Source organism: Mesitornis unicolor, unplaced genomic scaffold, assembly GCF_000695765.1.
Source record: "Mesitornis unicolor isolate BGI_N332 unplaced genomic scaffold, ASM69576v1 scaffold30771, whole genome shotgun sequence".
Lineage (NCBI taxonomy): Eukaryota > Metazoa > Chordata > Aves > Mesitornithiformes > Mesitornithidae > Mesitornis > Mesitornis unicolor.
In genome coordinates, this window is record NW_010162251.1 from 9097 (window position 1) to 29791 (window position 20695).

General features: G+C 44.6%; 1 protein-coding gene across 1 annotated transcript in view; it reads left to right on the forward strand.

Annotated features, from left to right (window-relative positions):
* TMEM255A (transmembrane protein 255A) overlaps positions 1–17337 on the forward strand; it is a gene marked incomplete at its 5' end in the record, with an annotated part of 22410 nt that extends 5073 nt beyond the window's left edge. Inside the window, 7 exons of the mRNA XM_010193573.1 lie at positions 109–171; positions 4937–5026; positions 6913–6985; positions 7996–8080; positions 11414–11576; positions 12898–13041; positions 16905–17337. Of these exons, the coding sequence (XP_010191875.1) occupies positions 109–171; positions 4937–5026; positions 6913–6985; positions 7996–8080; positions 11414–11576; positions 12898–13041; positions 16905–17063 (777 nt within the window). The remainder of the gene's footprint in view (positions 1–108; positions 172–4936; positions 5027–6912; positions 6986–7995; positions 8081–11413; positions 11577–12897; positions 13042–16904) is intronic.
* Positions 17338–20695: the final 3358 nt, after the last annotated feature.

The window sequence follows — 20695 nt, forward strand, 5'->3', positions numbered from 1 at the left end:
TCCACAGTATGTTCTTTTGCTGCTTCTGGATTTAACTGTGTTCTGTCTGTGTGTAAAATATATTGGATACTGTCCCAAACTAAATGCTAACAATATGTTGTTTTCCAGCTTGGTTTTGGGTCGTTTCTTGGAATAATTGGATCAAACTTGATAGAAAACAAAAGGCAAATGGTAAGTTCATGATAAAAACTTCTTTGTGAAAAATAACAGTAACGGAAATTTTGTATATAAAGAGTATTACTGGTTTTCCTATCTCTTCCAGGATAGTGCTGCATACCTCTTGAGAACCAGAGGTGGTTTCTGGCAGCCCTGGAGAACAAGGCTGTTAATCCTGATCTTTTTAAGTAATAATAAAAAAAATGCTCAGGGAAGCACAAAGTGACTATGCACGGTCTCATTGAACTCAGTGGGTTTTTTCTAAAGGGCTTGAAATTGAGCGTTTGGGGTTTTAAGGGTAGTCTTCACAGGCTCATGGCTGGCACCTTTTCTGTTGAGCTGTCACAGTATGTGATACATAAAATGGTAAATAACAAACAAAATAAATTTATTTTAAATTTTTAAAAATACATTCTTAGAGGTTTGGAGCTCTGCAAAAATTGGTTTGGGCCACTTTCTATTCTAAGCAAAGGATAAAGAAGATCAAGCAGGCGGTGTATGAGCCAGCCTGAAAGCCCTTAGAGGGTGCAGCAGAAAGTCCTTCCTGAGGACAGGAGTGCTCAGAGCTCTCTGCTCTAGATAAATCTAGAGAATAAGTCACTCGAGATATTGACAAGGCAAAAAGCATGAAGACCAGTGTAACTGAAAAGCAAGCAACTTCTCCAGTGCTGCTGATTAACATGTGTGTTGCTGGTCCTTGTTGCCAAATACCTCTTCAAGTAGGAAGGAAAACCAAGAAACTTTGCATGCTGTAGAGCAGCGGTTGGGGACCTGGGAAGCAGAGCAGATGCACAGAAGCACAGATGGTTGCCCCATGCTCTGGCAGCGAGATCCCTCCAGCCTTCCTCGTATGTGGCTGCAGAGGGGCAGGGGGGATCCTACTGTCCCTGCAGCCTGTCCCAGCGCTGCTGCCTGCTTTTGCAGGGATGGAGCTGCCTCTGCAGAGAGGCTGTGGGATCAGATTAGCAGGACTTGTGAGGCTAACGCGTGTTTGCCAAGCTGCAGAGGGAGCTGGGAAAAATTCCTGCTTGTCGTAATCCAGAGGCTGGGCTGGGCTGGGCTGCCTTGCCCTTTGCTTTGCATGTGGTGTGCTCCCTTCAGAGCAGGAGGGCGAGGGTGAGGCAGAGCCTGCAGGAGAGGAGAGCTGCCTTTCCCACAGCCAGATAGGGTGCAGGGTAGCTGGGTTTCCCACTGGATATTTTTTGTTGTTTTCACCCTGGCTCTGTGAGAGCAGCATGTCCCGTTCTTTCTGTCCTAGCAGGCTTTCCAAGCCTCTTGCTCATCGTGTTATTAGCAGTGTGCCAGGGTCTGGTTGAGCAATAACCACATTATGCCAGTCCTGCATTCTTCACAGGAGTGCCATTAGTGGCAGCATGGCTCTGACTTGCCTTGTTTGTTTATTCTGAAGAACCCTGGGTAGTTCATGTTTATTCTTTTCATGTCTCTACCGTTTTGTGTCCTAAAAAGCATGCGTGACTCACCTTTGCAGGGATTGTGTCACTGCTGCCTTGGTTGGCAGCTAGCGTGCCTCTGCTCTGACTGCAGAGAGGACATACAGTAGCTGTCACTTACTGTCCCTGTGCTTTAGTTATGTCTCCTCCTTGCCCAGGAGCACTTTACAGTGGCAGCTTTGTCCATTGCATGTTTCTACAATACCACTGGCAGTGCAGAATTGTTTTTTCTCCTCTCTTCTGTGAACTTCCTCGGTGTCCTGGTTTGCTAAAAGGCAGTCTTGGTGTTGCTTGTTATGCGGTTGTTCCTCAGTGGTGGCAGGAAGAGCTAAAAGCAACTTCTGCCATGTTGTTGTGCGTGTTTCTGCCCATAAGCTGGCTGGGGAGCATGAGGGGTCGAGCAGGCCAGCATGGCTGACGGGGAGAGCTAACCTGGAGCAGCACCCCTCACTTCTCTCCACCCTGGCAACAGGAGAAGACCTCTCATTTTTCCCACGCAAGTGTATTGGCTCTCATGCTGTGCGTCTGTACTTCCCACTTGGCAAAGTAAGGGAGAGCTTTTGCCCCCCAGGAAGAGCCAGCAGCACTGCCTGTACTGCTCGCCCTGCAGACAGCTCTGACTTGCACCTGAGCTGCCCACTCAGCAGTTTTCAAGTGAGGAGTCAGTGTTTTACATTCCTTTGTGACAGTCATGCATGCCATGGAAAAGTAATAGCCGACAGCTTCACAGCCCATGTGTCGCTGGACCATGGCCTAAAGGGAAGCTCAGCACAGGACACTCCTGCATCGTGGTTCCTGCACTATACAAACCCAGTTTGTCTTTTCTTGTCCAAATGCTACTCTGGGTGGCTGACTTTGACAGGAATTAGACGAGTGAAGGCCAATCACTAATACCATATGGCTCTTGAGAAGGACTTCTGCTTGCTACAATAACAGTATTGTCAACCCCAAATAAAAATCTTGTTGGTAAATCCTGAGATTAGTTGGAAACTGTGGGATTTTTAAAATTAATTTGTATGATTTTATTTGCTGTTTGATTTTCTTTATCAAATTCTCAGTGTTTGGTTTTCAGGCTTTTCTTTCTCCAGCTGAGAGAGTAAACTGTAAATAAAGTGAGCAAACCCGTTTCTAACATCAGATCTTTGTATCCTAGTAGGGCTTTTATGAAAGTGTCATCATTAACCTTGTATTATTTTAAATAACCATATTAGCTGCTCCTATCTGCAAGCAGAGGTGGCTGACAAATGCCCTATTTGTATATATTTAGTGTTTGGCTCACTTTCTATTTCCAATGGTCATGCTATTTAGGGAGAATATCCTCTTTCATGTATGTATGAAACAAAGGACAGTACAGAAGAAGAACTAAACTTGCTACAAAATAACCTAAGCTATAAAACCCATTTGTTCCACCAAGACTGTGATAAACTGTGCCTTCTCCCATTGTGTGGTTTCACTGGTTGTGGTGGTGGAACAGTGTGGGAGCTGTAATGGATCAAGTGCAAGCTTGGATCCAGATGTGGGGATGGTGTGAGTCTGAGTGGGGAGGACATGCTGCTGTTTGCAGCTGACAGAAACAGGGTCCCAGTGGAGTACCTGATCCTGAAAAACTTGTCACCTGCTGCCATCTGCAAATACTTTGTGGCGCAGCATTTAATATTCTGGTAACAGTTACTGGTGACCATGACTTATGTGTATGGTCACTGAGTTAATTTCACAGCCTACTCTATCTGCTGCTGCAGTTTTTATTTGCAGTAGAGCAGTAAGCAGTTGTGCAGGGACCTATTCCATGATCCCAAGTGAGCCCTCCTGCATCTCCAGGAGCCTCCTCCTGCTCAAGCTGACCTGGTCTGGATGTGGATGTTGCTGGAAGAACGTCTGTTTTTTTACTGAGAGAGAGGAAAACAGTGTGATTAACCTAAAAATCCTGAAACACTTAAAAAATATGTATAGGATCCTTCTGGCTTGCATTTGTTGAGGAGTTTGACTTGTCCCTCTGAGAACTGGGTTCTTGTGCAGTGGCAGGAACCAAGATTTGTAAGTAAACTTAGGACCCAGAGCTTTAAAGCAAGCACCCCTGTGCCAGGAGACCTGAAGTATCTGTTAGTGCTGGCCAAGCTAACTGTTACTTTTGTAGTTCTACTAGAGGTGATTTTTACTGTTGCTCAAAGCTACTGATGACCAGTGGAGAAGCAGTTTTTAACAGTTGCCAGCGACCAACACTTGAAGACTATGATCACTGGAGTGGAAAACCAGCAGGGAAAATCCATTCAAGCTTTCAGTTCTTTAAATGGAAAAACTGCTGTTCCCCAAACTATGTCTTTGTGAACCTGTCTGAACGCTGCGTTTGCCCTCCCTCCACGGCCCTGTCAATGTCCCTGATGTGCTTTAGTGAGAGGAATTGGGATCAGTATTGGGAGCTCTGTGCATGATGACCTGGTCTGGACCCCACTGGCAGCGGCTGAGCTGCTGCTCAGAAGCAAGGAGGGGCCGTGTCAGCACTCCTGCATGGTTCCCTGAGCTGAGCACAGGCACTTTGGCAGAGGTGGTGTTTAAAGTGGTGCAGTGAGAGTAGAGGTTTTGGTTCTCATACCTGGGTTGGAGTTCGAGTATTTCTGGTTTACCTCCTGAATGCTTTTGCCCTAATTCTAAGAATGGGGCCAGTGGAAGAGGATCAGACCTGTCTGACTTCCCTCCTTGAGCCGAAGGTGGAGATCTGAGGGCTGCGCTTGCCGCAGCCTGGCACTGAAGAGCCCAGCCAGGCTGTTGTGTGGGTGAACACCACTGATGGCATAGGTTGGTCACCTGTTTTCTGGTCTCATGGGTTTGTGCTTATGTCTGCATGAAAGTCTTATTACCTGAAGGCACAGTCCTACCACAGAGGTTCGCATACCCCAGTCTTCTGTGCCCTTACAGCTTGGGAAGTCTTCACAAGAGCAGCTCCCCACAGTGCTCCAGGATGAGGAGAGAAGTCCCCTCCCTTCTCTCCAAGGAAGAGTTAAGGGCAGCAGCGGCCAAAAGAGGAGGTGTATCCTCAGCCTAAGTTTAGCACTTTGGAGTCATGGAAAAACTTGCATTACAATATCGGGTCCTCAGAGAAACCAGTCTGGCACAACACAACTGCTCCTGCTGCCCTGCAGAAGAAGACGCTCTCCTTTGAGACGTGCATCCCATCGCCTTCAATGAGACCGGTCTTTGCAGCCTGGGCAAACGTTTGGGTCATTGATTGCTTGAGGGCTTATTGACTGTGGTTTATGTATCCTTGTGGAGAGGGCACAAAGTGCTTTGTTGTGGAGAGGCAGATGATACTTTGCTTTGTTTTCCTTTCTCAGCTGGTTGCATCGATCGTCTTCATCAGCTTTGGCGTTATCGCTGCGTTCTGCTGTGCCATAGTAGATGGTGTCTTTGCTGCCAGACACATAGTAAGTGCTTCCAGGAAAACACAGGTCCTGCAGTGCTTTTACTCTGGGAAAACAAGTGATGGTGTCTGTAATTCTGTATCAGGCCACACCAAACCCTCTAAATGTATGTCATGTGCTGAATGCTGTTTTAAATCATAAGCTTTAGAAAAATGTATCAGTTTTGCAAAAGGATGTTGAAATAAGCAACAGGCATTAAGATCTTAAAACTTTGCTTTAGTTTTTTTGCGTATGCTTTATGTGTTTACTGAGTCTCAAAAGTGTAATGTGGTTTACAACTATTGCCAAGTGACAATATACGAGCAGTAATATCTATGACATTTAAATATTAGCAGAGGTAGTTCTTAATGCTGATTGAACTGCTGAATGTTTTAGCAGAATGGAGCAATTTGATATGAAGCTCATTAAAGCATTACAGTGTAAACAGGAAGCACTTGCAGTAGGTTCTCAGTTTCCATTTGATGACTTAAAAAATATGAACTGCTGTCATGAGCAATCTCTAGTACAGTGGGATGTGCAAAAGGTTCAGTTATTAGTATAGAAATGAAAAAACACAATTCCATTTCAACTTATTAATTGAAATTTATAATTGCAAACAGATTTTTGTCCTGCAACTCTGCGGTTTGATGACCTTTAAAATGTTTTTTGGCAACATGGGATTAAAAAGACAGATTTAGGGTTTATTTGTGATCAGAATGGAAAATAATTTCAGGAAGTCAGAATTACCCATGGAGTGGAAACTCTCCTTGTCAGCTGGCTTGTTATTCTTCTTGTAAAACTGGCTCCCCTTTCCTGCCCCTGAGTGGTGGAAAGACGGCTGGAGGGCAGGATTTGCTGACAGAGCAAGGGGCAGCTCTGCTCAGCTGCAGGAGAGGTCTCTGTCTGTCTGGATGCGATCAGGAAGTCTTGGCCATCTCTGACTGCCCTTGCAAGGGCACGTGAAGCATGAGCTTTGATAAAAAAGGTGAAGCTCCTTTTGCTCCTGATCCTGGCCACGTGGGTCTGAGCCCCTAGACTTGCTCTGTGGTTTTTAGGTGCTGACCTCATGGGCTGGGTGATGGCGTGAGCTGGCACCTCCTCCCAGCTGGCTGCAGGGATGTCTGCATGTCTAAGGCAGCCAGAGCCAAGTAGTTGGGATGATGAGGGCTCTGGTTTCTGCCTTTTGATGAGCGGACGTGCTTTTGGCCTCACTTCACCCCCTAACAGCCTGAGAATGTTACCATCTTGCTGGAGACGTGCTCCTGCCACACTGGCACATGGCGTTCCCCCCATAGCCTGCCGCTGCCCCATCACTCTGAGCTTTTGATCAGGCGCCCAGAGAGCAAGTCCAGCTGCTCCTGGGAAGGGCTTGCTGATGTGGATATACATCCAGCGTCGCTTTCCCCAAAGTTTTGCCCTGGGGACCCGCCTCAAAGTGAGATGTTAATGCAGGCAGTTTGCAGGCTGAGCCATTGGTAATCCCCCAGAGCTTTCCCACAGGAGCCCAGAAAGACAAGTTTGCCAACAATTTAATGAGAAAATGTTATGATTCAGCATGAAGAACCCTCAGAAACACGTCATGCAGCCCTGGGTTGTGTCTGGGGGGGATGAGGAATGAATCATTCGATTCAGGGTGGCCACTCTCACTTGAATAAGTCCAGCTTAAGAGCCTGCTCCTCCTGTGCTAGCTGCAACAAATACATGCCTCCAAGGACCAGGGTTAAACATCACCCGGGGATCGCGGGGACTGGGGTGCGGGGCTGCTGTGGATGGAGATGTTGCAGAACAGCTGCTGCAATGAGGTGCTGCTGTGAGAGCAGGGTCTTCCTAAAGCCTGGCCCCTTTAGCCAGCCCAACTAGCTGGTTTTGATTCTGCTGCAATGCTAAGCCTGGTGCTTTTTTGTTGGCAGGATCTGAGGCCGCTGTACGCAGGGCGGTGTCAATACTACTCCAAGAGTACCACCCCACCAGAGGTGAGAGTAGGTTTGGCTGTGCTGTCTCTGTGAAGGGGTTCTGGTATCCCAGAGGTCTGCGAAGTGAAGAGGGCATGGGAACCTGGGCGTGGGAACCTGGGCCTGGAGTGGGAGCAGGGTGCAGGGAGGACTGAGGGACTGAATTTCTCCATGCTTGGCACTGCCACATTTGTGAAGGAGCAGGTGGAGAGGAGGGCATGGGGAGAGGATGGTGCACTGGTTTCTCCAGATCCTCAGCTGCACGTTCATTACAGGAACAGGGTGGTGAGTTGAGAATTCGGACAGTGATAATTTCTGTGAATATGAGCAGCATATGCCAGCCCCTGCATTTCTGCTGTCTATTGTCTTCTCCAAAGAGAAGCCTGTTGGGGATGGGTGTTCCTGCCCCATACTGACAGTGTGTGTGGACATCTTTAGCTGCCTTTGTTGTGCGCTGAGAGTCTTTCTGAGATTTCCTCACAAGTTCCCAAGTAGTTTTGAATAACCACCATATTCCAAATTAAAACGCCTGCTTGAGGTGCAAAGTACTACCCGGTGGCATTGGTGGGGTTCATTCTCTTTTCAGTCCAAAGACCATCCATGTGAGTTTGGGTTTTACTACCCACAGGCAGATAATTAGCTGCTTTAGTCAGTTATTCACCAGTATGGGACTCTTGCTCTGTTTGTATCATCCTGTTGACAGCTCTTTGCTCTAAGTTGCTGTGTGGTGAGGAGTGTTCAGCAAGGTCTTGGCTGCTTGTAAGAGTTGCATAACCCCCTTCCCATGCAGGCCCATGCTTATCTATGACTTCCCCACGGTGAAAGGAAATGGTGGTCTGTTCTAGTCTAGTGCGTCTTTATTTCAGTGCGTGGGCTTTGTAGGAGCTGTGCTGCAAGATAAGGAAAGAAAAATCTACTTGGGGCTGATCTGGAGACCAGTGCAAAATCTACATGTAGAGCAGGCCAAATAGCAGCAGAAACCATGTTTGGCAATTATGTCCTTATGTGCATTATGCATTTCTTCTGTATTCACGCAGGCAGTCTGTCACCCACAGCGCCGTGCACCGTGCACGCCGAAAATAAAAACCAACACCTGCTTCTGCTGTGACCTGTACAACTGTGGAAAGTGAGTAAGCTAAAAATACCATTCCTGGCGTGGGAAGGGCAAGCAGTGGCCATGCTGGTTTGCAGGTGTCTGAAGGGCCAGGATAGGGCAGAAGCAAAGTATCGGTCACTGACAGCTGTTGTGGGAAGGGATCCTGAGCTGTGCTTGCTAGCCACAGGGACTCCCAGGCAAAAGATAACCAAGTAAAGGAGTGTATGAGATACACTAAAGCTGTCCCAGCTACAGATGAGCATGCTCTGGGACAGTCTGGCTGGAAAAATGAAGAAGGCAGGAGTTTCCATTACTTCCATGCTTGGTGCCTGCACCAGTTTTTCCTTCTATCGAGTGTCCTTTGTCCTAACACCTTCCTTCTCTGTTGGCACTGCTCATTCACTGAGTTTTATTTTGTTTTAGAACATTGAAGATGTAAAAACCGGGACATTGATCTTCCTCATCTTCTCACCGTTTCATTTCCTGCCCTGCTAACAGGGGGGAGAGTTCGCATGCTGGTGCCACCTGCATGTTCATAAATCAGTGTCCTCTGTGCCCAGTGAATATCTTCTTGGTCACAAGAGGCTGGAAGGTGTACCAGCGCTGCGCAAGGATGAGTCAGAAGGGTGGTTACCGATCGAGCACCACTGCATAGTGATCACACCATCATTAGATCTGACTACTGTGCCTAAGCCAACCTAATTTACAGCATGCTCTGCTTGTATCATTTGGAGTGTCTAATGTGTGTCAGCAAGCAATTAATAAATAGATTTTTTTTTTTTCCTCAGTGCTGTCTCTTGCCTAGGGCTGTTTCAGGCTTAGCATTTCTCGCAGTACTTAGATGGGCTGGCCCCCACTTAAATCATTGACTGTGGTGGAGGAAGATCAAAAGCTGCTTTTGGGAGAGGGTGGTTCCATGTGCTGGGATGGGTAATCCTTAGTCTCTGTAGGACTTTGTTTCTGTGGTAGGCACTACAGATGGGTGAAGCCCGTGTTTTCCTTCAACAGTCTACAGAACATGATCCCTTTTTACTAGCTGAAGAGAATGATCCCCAGAGAAGTGATTGGAATACAAAAACTTGTATATTTTCTGGTTTTGTTTTTGTTTCAATTTCCTTTTTCTTTTTGCCCAGTCAGGCTTTTTAAGGGTCCTGCCCCTGACCCATTTTCCCCTCTCTATCAGTTTTTACCATCTCAGTCTTGCTTAGTGCCACACAAGTGTTCTGCATGGCAAAGGTGCTGGTTCTTTTGGGATCTCAGTAAGAAAGGCAGAGACACTCAAGGCTGGTTAGCTCATATATTATGTAAAGGATTTAAATTATAGAAAAAATGTCTGCAGTCTTTAATCCCTCCTGATGCTGGGAACTCCAGCTGTGGCAGCATTGGACGAGCCCCTTCTCATTGATAAGTACATGCTGTGCTTCCCTGTACAGTGCTGAGTGTTCTCAGTGGTACACTAAGGCTTGCTGAGAGCTTATGCTCTCACACATCTCCATGGGAACAAGCCCTTGCAAACAGTACATACAAGTTGTATTGTTAAACGCAGTCATGGTATGTGCTCAGGTTATGCAGAGGTCATGCACGCTAACGTACAGGTTTTTGCAACCTGTGCTTACGCTCTGCCTCAGTTCTGCTTGAAATCCCTGTCTTGTTGCAATGTCTTCTGCAGTGCCCTGCTACAATGAGATATGGAAAAAAGGAAAAGAAGAAACCAAAATTAAGTAATGAGGGAAGAAGAATGGTCCTTGTGAAAGGAGACAGATTCCTGCAGGCCTTGCAGTCTGCTGAGGAGCTGAGCCTGGATCTCCTGCTTATTGACCTTAAATATGAGCCTGTTCTTCCCCATTTCCTAAAAGCCCTCGTGCAGTTTGAGCCTAACCCCATGTGTGAGCTGGGAGATAAGCAACATAAGCCCTTAGTATTGTGTTTTCACGATAAATATATTTCCTTAAGGGAAATTTGCTGTAGCCCACTACATCTGGTGGCCAGCCAGTTGCCCCAAGCAGCAGTCGGAGAGAAGTCATTACTGAAGAATCCTGCCTGTGAGACTCCAGACTGGTTTGTCCTTAGGAAGCCTCCAGGATCTCTGTGGAGATTTCAGATGATAGAAGTAAGAGGCAGATTTGAATTGAAGGTGATTTGGGTAATTGCAGGCCTTGCAGGACTTGTTTGTTTCACAACAGATCAAGTTGTCTTCTGCCATTGTCATGCAGGGAGATCTCGGATGCCACCAGCATTGGATTGCTTACCAACAAGTATAGACAGTCAAATCAGAACACACACAATATTAAATGACTGCAAACGTAGTTACTCTCAGCCTTAGCCAACACAGTCTGTCAACACTGTTATCACTTGGCATTCCCTAGCTCTTGGCTGTTTCACCAGGGTCTAGCACTCGTCTAGCCTGACTCTTTGGCTGGGTCACACAGAATGTCCACCTCTTCTGGAGCACCCACAGTTTGAGAAGAAACAGAGATTTCTCTGGCACTTCTGGGCACAGCTCTCAGCAGACCATCAGTTCCCTGCCAACGCAGAGCCCCCAAAAGGCAATTTTTTTTTTGTCCACATGTCCTTGGCCTACATATCCTCCTCATCAAACCACACACTACTGGGCAAGGCTCTTCTTCATTCATTCTTTCTTGGCAGCCTTATGCCTGTCTGGCGTATTGCAAGCAAGGGTGGACTATATACCAACAATATAGGAAGCATTTTCCTGAATCATAGGCATTTTGTAAGTCAGAATTTTACACTACAAGATTTGTAATGTAATTATTGTACTATATTTCTGCTAAATATTTATTTGGTTTACTTAAAAATAGTAACTTTAAGCCCAAATGCTACCAATTGTTTAGTCTGGAGAAAAGGGGATGGAGGTCTTATCGCTCTCTTCAGCTCCCTGAAAGGAGGTTGTAGTGAGGTGGGTGTCAGTCTCTTTTCCCGAGTAGCAAGTGATAGGACAAGAGGAAACAGCCTCAGGTTGCACCAGAGGAGGTTTAGATTAGATATTAGGAAAAACTTCTTCACTAAAAGGCGTGTCAAGCATTGAAACGGGCTGCCCAGGAAAGTGGTGGAGTCACCATCCCTGGAGGTGTTTAAAAGACAGGTAGATGTGTCGCTTAGGGGCTTGGTTTAGTGGTGGCCTTGGCAGTGTTATGTTAATGGTTGGACTCAATATCTTAAAGGTCTTTTCCAACCTAAATGATCTATGATTCTATGATCTAGCAGGCTTTATCCCCGCTCCCTTGGTAGTTATGTCTTGGCTGTCATTAAATTGCAGAACGCATTTTACTGTCCAGCAGAAATGCTTGGGTTTTATGATACGTGGTGCATTTTTTAATCCTTTTTTTTTTTCTTCTCATTTAGCAGAGTAGAGATTTCTGGAGGTTACTATGAATACATTGATGTCAGCAGCTGCCAGGACATCATCCACCTTTACCACTTGCTTTGGTCGGCAACGATTCTGAACATAGTGGGGCTGTTCCTAGGGATCATTACAGCGGCCATACTTGGAGGCTTTAAAGACATGGTAAGATGGTACCAATTTCTCTGTGCATTAAACAACACAAATCAGGCAAATTGCCTTTTAAAAATAATCATGAAAACAGCTATTGGTATTTAAATGCTAATGGTCCGTGCATCTCAAAAATCAGGCTGAAAAGAAGGGCATGAAATAACTGTAAGGAGAAAGCAGAAATTATTTTCTGATCTGGTGTCACCATCTGAACACAATTAGAAAAGTTGAACAGAATTGGGAGATTGTGTTTTCTAAAGGAACCTTCTCAAGAGGTCTTGGCAACACCAGCAAGAAGGAAAATAAGCTCTTCCTTAAAAATTTATCTTCCTTTTCATAGCATTGACCTTCTACAAGGAAATGTGTGGCGGTTGTTTATGAATTGTTGATTATATAGCAGTAGCAGGGTTCTGAGCTTTACAGACTGTTTAAGCAGCCATGTTAGGCTGAAACTCTCCATCCATTTTCTTTATGGTGCAGAATCTGAACTTTAGGGTGAACTGGGGTCCAAAACCAGGTGATAGATTGCAAACTTCAGATAATGAGAAAAATGCTGCTCTGACAATGTGAGTTTTGAAATACCCTCACTTAACCGGGCTGCCTGTTACCTTCCATACAGTTTTGTTCTGCAAAGGACAGACCAATGGGGAGAACTGAACATTCAGCAGATAAATTTGAGGGCTTTTTCAGTCTCTTGTTACTCATTCAGAATAATACAAAGTGAGACACCCAGAAAAGAATGTTTGTTGTCCTGGCAATAATTTTTTTCTTACAAACAAATCTTGGGCCCTGCATTAAGGATGCCTTGTTTCAGAACTTTGAACTTCCCTACACTCTTTTCACACTCACCAAGATCTTGCTGAACAAAACAGGAGATGCATTCCCAACTGTACATCATGGCCTTTTGAGATTTGATCTGCACCAGACAGCCTGTAAACCTCTGCAAAAAAAAGATGTATAGAAGTGTCTGTGAACAACAGTACTAGAGGAGTTTAAATATGCTGATCTCAAAAATGCACTGAATAACAGAGTAATCAGAATTCATGGATTTTTTTTCTCCTACTTGTGAAGGTGCAATCTAAACAGTTGTTTGAGTACTGGGGTGCACTGAGCTATTGCTAGCTTGTGTAATCTGAGAGGAAACAATAGGTGGCTGAGGAATGAAATGACCTCAGGACTTACCTGCTGCCTAAGAGGGAACCAGGTTGCCAGTTGTTAGCAGAGTTGAGCTCTAAAGACACACAGTGCTCCTTCCAGTCATTTCTGCTTTCATTCAGCTGGCAGTCTTCTGTGTCTTGATTAGAAGCCTGAAATTATCTTCCTTTTGTTTTAACAGACTCCTTCCCTCCCTACGCTGAATTGTACGGTTGAAAATGCACACCCTTCAGTGTCCTACTACTCAAGGCCACAGGTGACATCTTACAACACCTGCTACCACAGCACTCCTCACCTGCCTCCCTACTCTGCGTACGACTTTCAGGTAGGGAAGGTTACAGGATGTTTTCATGTTTAGCGGCAAGGTTAAATCCAGCTGGTCTGCAGAACTCTGGAAGCCTGTCTTCCCATCATTCACACAGTTTAATTTTCCTGTTCCTGCAGACAATACCAAATTTTTCCTACTAGGCATTGGTCCTTGACAGTGCTCTCACTTACTAAGGCAGAGTCCTTGAAGAGAAAACAACAGAACCTGCTGCCTGCCTCCCCTGCCGCTCACTAGTAGAGGGTACATCAAAAGCAGGCATTGTCTCTGGCACCTGCAGTGCTCTGAGGACAGAGGCAAAGCAAGGTGTTCAGGTGCTAGTTTTTATTAGGCCAACTACTATGTCTGAGGAAAACAGATGAGGTTTTGGACACGAGCTATTTGAGCTCCTGAAGACACACGCTGACTGAAAAGCTATTCTGTTGTATGTTTTTTTCCACACACTTCAGCTGGTCTAAGGACGGTCTCTGCAGACATCACCTCTGCTGTAATGCATCCCTTCCTCTTCTGAGTTATGGAGCTGTGGTGTTTGAAACAGTGATTTCATGTGAACCTTGCTGTCAACATCAGCTTTCACTTGTTGAAGCAGATGAGGTCGTTTCCTCCTCAGCTCTTCCGTCGGGTGGATTTTACCACAGTGGTGATGTTAACACATCATGCATTTTCTGTGCAGCCATCAGGGCTGGCGACTTTTTTTATTAACAAGAGCTTAAGGTCTTGGACGTCAACTAAGAGGCGTGCTCTGTGATAGCCACCATCTCCTCATCAAAGTCATGCATTAGAGATAACGTCAATCTAAACCTTTCTGCCTTTACTGCTAGTGCCACGAGACAACACTGTTGTTAGGGCTCCCTAGAAATATTTGAACACTTAGATCAGAATTTCTAGGACTTATTTATGTAGATCAGTGACTAGTTTTTGTGATTTACGCAGCCTTGGACAGTCACTAGTGCTGTATAACTTTACAGTTACAAAAATGCCAACCTCAGCACATACCAAACCGATTGCTGCTGCAAAGTACTCTTCTCAGCCACTCAGCTGGTACTAAACGCTGTTTAACTCTGGGTTTGCCTGTACTGCAGCCATAGTGCCTGCAGAGAGCTCAGCATGAGTGGATTTGCCCTGCTTTTCGACTAGAAGTACTGCTGGGGTTCTGCTGTCACTTACAGCTCAGCCAGATGGATGAGTCTGTGTCTCACTGCTGTGAGCACAGGTGTTGGCTTAGGAGCCAGCACAAAAGCTGGGCATAAATTGAGGTAATCTACATTTAAAATATCCAAGTCTCTTTGTCAGATTCAATTCCAAGTCTCAGCGTTGTTTATCTTCATGGAAATTGAGGGCCTGCATGAAAGCATTGGCTGAGGCTTCTGGTTGTGGAGACTCTCTCTTGCCTTGAGCTCTACTCTGACCTGAGCAGTGTCTGTGCCACCCGAACACCTTCTCCCCTGCCATCCTACAGCACATGGATCAAGCCCAGCCTTGCCTCTCAAATCCCTTTCGAAGGCTGCACTCCCTCTGGTGCAAGAGTTGGCCAAGTCAGTGCTTCCCACTACTGCAGTTTAACCCAGCCAGCAACTGAGCACCATGCATCCCCGCTCACTCACACCCCCACCTCCCCAGTGAGACAGGGGACAAGTATTGGAGGAAAAAGATAAGAAAACTCATGGGTTGAGATAAGAACAGTTTAGTGATTGAAATAAAAGTAAAATAAAATAATAGTAATAATATTAAATTATAATGATAACGAAGACAGCAAAATAGCAAGAGAGAGCAGAACCAAGAGGGGGAATAATTATGTAACTGCTCACCACCTGCTGACTGATGCCCCCAGTCCCCGAGTGGTGATTGCATACCCCCAGCAAACTTACCCCAGTTTATATATTGAGCATGATGTCTAACGGCATCGAATATCTCTTTGGGTAGTTTGGGTCTGCTGTCTGGGCTGTGTCTCCTCCCAGCTTCCTTTTCAAAGCTTTCTTCCTAAAAGAAGCTGTGAGGACAAGGACAGTCCTTGTCTTAATGTAAACATTGCTTGACAGCAACTAAAACATCAGTGTGTTATCATATTATTCTAAACACAAATCTAAAACATAGGTCTTATACTACCTGCTATGAGGAAAATTAAATTATCCCAGGCTACTATAAAAGAAAATTAATTCCATCCCAGCTGAAAACCAGCACACCCACTCATCCCATACATCTCTCTCAGGGGAAATAAAACACTTCAGAATGTCTAAGGAAGCCTGTGCCCCTGCAAGAGCCTGGCTTTCACACACAGTTCTGAAACAGCAGACCCAGCTCTCTGACTTTTGGAGGAGCACAAGGTGAAGGGTGTTGCAGCTGCAACTGCTTGTGCCATGGCTAATGACACTCTACCCAGCTGGTCGTGGTGAGGAAGGCAGTAGGCATTTGCAGTGTGCCATGATGGGAACGAGGCAGGAGGAAAGGCGCTTTGTTTCGTTAACAAAGCCAGGCTGCTGCCTGCAGTCAGTGCGAGCCAGGCTTGCTTGCAGCCACAGCAGCTCTCCGACAGCTCTCATGGCTGTGGCAACCTGGCACAGGCTCTTTGTAATGGTGAAAACCCAGGGCTGCGTTTGCTGACGGGTGCTGCTGCCATGTCACTGCAGCAGTGCCCTTCCAAACATCTTTGTAGTTTGGGGATCGATGGAAGAGCTGTTGCGTTACTTGAAACAGAAATGGTTTGTATGGCTTTCTGTGAAGTCCTCAGTGAGCAGGCTGGGCTTTCATGGTCTATATATCCACTTAATAAAGTGTCACAGGTTGGTGTTAGGGGAGTGACACAAAAAAGATGCTGTTTGAAAATAGCCTGCAATTACTGCAGAGTCCATCATCTGTCCACCACCAAGGTAAAATCATGTGGTCACCTCCCACCCTGTGCATGGTAACCACTGCACACAGCTCAGCCTTGCCACCCCTGGCGCGGGTCCCTCGGCATGCACATCTGTGCCGCTTGCAGCACGGTGCAAAATCCTCCTCACGCTTCTGTCTCTGCCTGGGCCTTCAGTCAGGCACATCTGGGATTTGCGACCCGTGCCTGCAGCCGAAGGGTGGTGAAGGGGTGCACGGTGTGGCCGAGTGCCCTCCAACGTTGCTCGCTCTGCATATGGCCAGCAGCAGCGCAGGGCGCTGTGTGGCTCTTGGGTTAAAACCAGGGCATACTGGTGGACAGAGGAGCAAACACAAGTATCTGTATTTCACCTGTTTGTCTGGGCTGGTTTTGGGCAGAACACAGCTTGTACGCTGGTCTCTGACGGTGCCAGCACCATGTGACTCAAGGCTTTAGACCTAAAGTATTTTTTATAACAAAGGTATTTTGGGGAGCAGAAGTTGATCTTCAGGCATGCACAAAATTTATTTTTCCACCCTCTTAAGTATTTTACTTACTGAAGAATTAAATTTCTTTGTTATCATTAATTTCCAGGTTTATTTTATTTGTGATGAAGAGGAAAAAGTAGTGTAAAAAGAAACTAACTGCAGCCTGTTCATTGTTGCTACTGGGTGTTGTGTGAAACCCAAGATCTGAGAGAGACTCATCAGGTTTCAGTTGTCCAACCTCTGTGAAATGCAGCAGACACACAGAAGTGATAAGAGAATTTTTATTTTTATTTATTTTAAAATACTTCTTCAGTTTTAGGTCTAAGGAGTCTCACTATGCAAAACTGTTACAAGCTGTGCTTACCTTGAACGTAACAAGTTATTTGAATACTTACTTGTGTATACTTGGATTTTGCAGAAGTGAGCCTTGAAATGTTAATTTTGCACTGCTTGGGAACAGTGTCACTTTGCCAGGGTGCTTTACATGAAGAAGTGGTTACATTACCCTCCTTGCTGTCTCCCTGCAGCATTCCAGCATGTTTCCAGCCTCTACTCCTTCTGGCCTCTCGGATGACCCCCAGTCAATGTCGCCATCTCCCAGCTATATGTGGTCCTCTAATGCGCCACCTCGTTACTCGCCACCGTATTTTCCACCTTTTGAAAAGCCACCACCTTATACACCGTGAAGAACATGCAAAAGAAAAAAATAAGTTGCTATTGAAATAATTGTGAACATTTTGTATTGATATTTTACTGTGGGAGGGAGCAGAATAGATATAGAAGATAATTGCAAATACAAATATTTGATTGGACTGTTCTTTCTTGCGAGACTTATTTCAGAGGTTAAACAGTGGAGCATGAGGAAGGGGATGTGCGGCTGATGTTTTGCAGTGTCGGTGAGCAGCAGGTGACCTAAATTCCAGCCTCCTTGTTTTACTGTGAGGTTCATGTAGTCCTTGGTTTTTAATAAAGCAATGCAACACAGCTGATAGATTTTGGCCTGCCTTACTCCATCTTGTGCCAAGCTGAAGTAAGGGTAGCCAAGATCGACAGTTGCCGCAGAGCATCAATCTGTTTAAGGTGAGGGTGCTTGCAGGTGGCTCGACTTGACGCCTGTTTTGTTTGGCCTTGGGGCTCCAGTTGCTGGGATTTTTTTGGGGCGGCAGAACCTAGCTCACATCACTTGTTGGTTACAGCCTGCGCACTGGAAAAATTGTGGGGGAACCATGTCTCAAACTTCAGCACTAATGAAAAGAGAGAACATCATAGGATATTTTCAGGTATGTCTAGCAAAACAATTGGAATATTGCTTTTTTAAGGGGAAAAGCTTTAATTGGCAAGCTGTTTTATTTCAGGATGCTTCTTAAGATAGAAGTTGAAATGCAGTTGTCTTTCTCTGAATTCCGTGCAAGTAATGCTGAAGTCAAACAGTCTGGGTGGTTGCACTGCCTAAATCTTCCTTGTATTCCAATAAAGAGCATCAGAAATTGTCCACAAGTCACTGAAACTGTGCAGTGAAAAGATTATTATTTTCTTTCCCTTCCGTTTCATTTGGAATTTTTCTTTTGGCTTGTACTTTTAACGTTTTTAATGGACTGAATCAGCACCTTGAATAACCAGTGTTTTAGTAGCTGTATTATGGGCTGCTCACAAGGAATATCCACTACTCATTCTCCAAGATGTAAGTCTCACATGGATAAAATTCAGCACCCTGTGATATAGGATGAAACTGGTAGGAATTCGCAATTATTGTTGTGACTTTCATTTAATCTTCAGCTGATGACTGTGCCAATTGATCTAGATTCCAACAGATTTTGCATGCATCCTGCATAACAAAAGAAGGTCAGCTTTGTTATGTGACACACTGTCCTGTAAAGTGTGGTTCTACTCCAGGAAGTGATTTCAGATGACAGCGTTCAGGTCTGAGCTGCTCAGCCTGAGCATTCTCAGCTGCTTCCTTCAGGGATAAAAACAAGGTATTGACATCTTACTCCTTACTTCCTAAAGATTTCATTTCCCTGGCATCAGGTCGTTGATCCTAATCCTCCATGGTCTGCCTTTACTTTCAACTGATGCAGACAAAAGGTACCTAAGCGCTAAATCTGGCTTTTAGAATATAAAAGTGGAATATGTGCTAGGAGTGGGGGGACTAAGTTGGATTTGAAACTGTGGCATCTCTCTACTTCCAGTCGAAAAAAGAAAAAAAAGTCAAAATGGAAACTAAACACTGAAGTCTCTGATCTCACTTTTCAAAGTACACCCACACTTCATAATGCTGGTTTTAATCCTATGCATTTGCAAAGCCTTTAGGCTAGGCTATGTGTTAACCTTATCATTTCCACTGTCAAATACTAGTCGGTATATTTAGGATGACAGTGTTTATCCAGAAGGAAGTGTAACTTCTCTCCAGTAACAAAGAAAAATAAACAGCTGGAGAAAGGAATACAACTCATGGGATTTAAAGCAGTAGTGTATGCAGAACATATCCTGGTGATATTTTGTTTTACTATAGATTGTTGAAGTGCAGCTCCTATAAATTTGCGTACTGGAAATATATTTATATACTAGGGCTTCATCCATTTTATATTACATTTTACTGAATTAAATCTTGATAAAGAGATTGTGGGAACGTTCAAGATAGACAATACTTCTGATGGAACTCCCAACAAAACTAGAATCAGAAGGGCACATTAATTTAATATGAAAAAATTTATTGCCACGTCTTTGAAATAAAAGCTATTGGTCCTGTCCCGCTCCTGACAAACATCCTCTGCCACTTGTGCCTGTCAGCGAAATGGGGCTAGAAGGACTAGGGGATGCTACAGGACAGGACTAAAGCTCATGAGAGGACCATAACAGTGGCAAAGAAACAATTAGGAAATAATTGTCATTGGTTTTGAGTTGACAAATACTAAATTTAAGAAATTATCCAAATTGTCATTTTTTTTCCTAAGGAGTATTTAAGCAAAAATTACATTGCTGCTTTAAATTCGCTATAAAAGGACAAGTCCATTTTCACAATTTTAAAAATTACCGGTGGGATTTTCTGTTGCATTACCTGTTTCCTTCTGCTTGAGTAAAACTGAGCATTTAATGCACATGAACATTCCGCACTGTATTCATCATTTCTTATGAGAATGTCAAGATTGTGACTCATATGTACCCTTTTATTACTTTACCAAAGTAAAATAAAATTGTGTGACTTTTGTAAACATTTATAAATTGCATTCTACATTTTGGCAACTTGCCTGTTTTACAAACATCTTTAATGTTAGTTGAGGAATTCCAGTATAACAGCATCATGCATTTTAAAAAAAGTCCAAAAAAACCCCAACAACTAAACCAAACCCTGTATATGCTGTATTCAAAACTAGTGTTTCTACTAGGATTAGCCAGAAATACCTTTTTTTAGCTCTTTTTTTTTTGAAGCCCTAGATGCCCCCACACTTCCTAATTCTGCAGTTGTACCCATGTAACAGGGTGCCCTGACTTCAGTTATGGTGAAGTTATTGCTGCTGACTTTTTGCTTAACACAGAGGTGAATAATCCAGACAGTGCAGTGTCAGTGTGTCATTTTCTTGCTGTCATGTTTACGACGTTACTTTGGCCCTAATTCTGTCCTGATGTCAGCTGCCCTCGATGTTAGACGAAGTAGGTGGAAGCCCTGTGATAAAGGCATCTAAAACACCATTTGATGTGTTACTTACTAAAGTGCATTCCATGTCTGTAGTAAGAAGTCTACATGAAGTAACTGATTTTCTCCGTGTTAGCTGTGGTTCACCAACAATCCAGCTGTTCCAAATCATAACTGGTCAGCAATGCGGTAAGAAGAGGAGCCCTAACCATGAATTAGCTGAAATGCATTGCACTGGGCACTAGCTGTGTGTTTCTTAATTTCTAGCCCGTTTGCAATGATAGTAGTGGTTGGACAGACTGGTCCACAGCAACTCTGCCTGTTCTCAGAGTCAGTGTGTATCACAGCCTTCAGCTCACAATACACAGTGGAGTTTTGCAGCTAATTTGCTTTCTTGGAAAGTGCTCCACCAAAACAAAAACTGAACAAACAAAACCACCAAAAAAAACCCAAGCTCCAAATAAAAACAGCTCCCCTGCTTCTCCCAGAGACCTGGAAAAGGAAGCTGCACACCACTGGGCATCTCAGACTGTGGAAGTTAAGTTGTCTTGAAAAAGAAACACGCTACACCCATCTTTAGAATTAAATTTCTTTTATTTTTTTTTTGCCATAGAAACCTCTAAGAACTAATACCAAGTATTGATTAACAAAAAGTAGAACACAATTTTAAAAAGTATGTTAGGG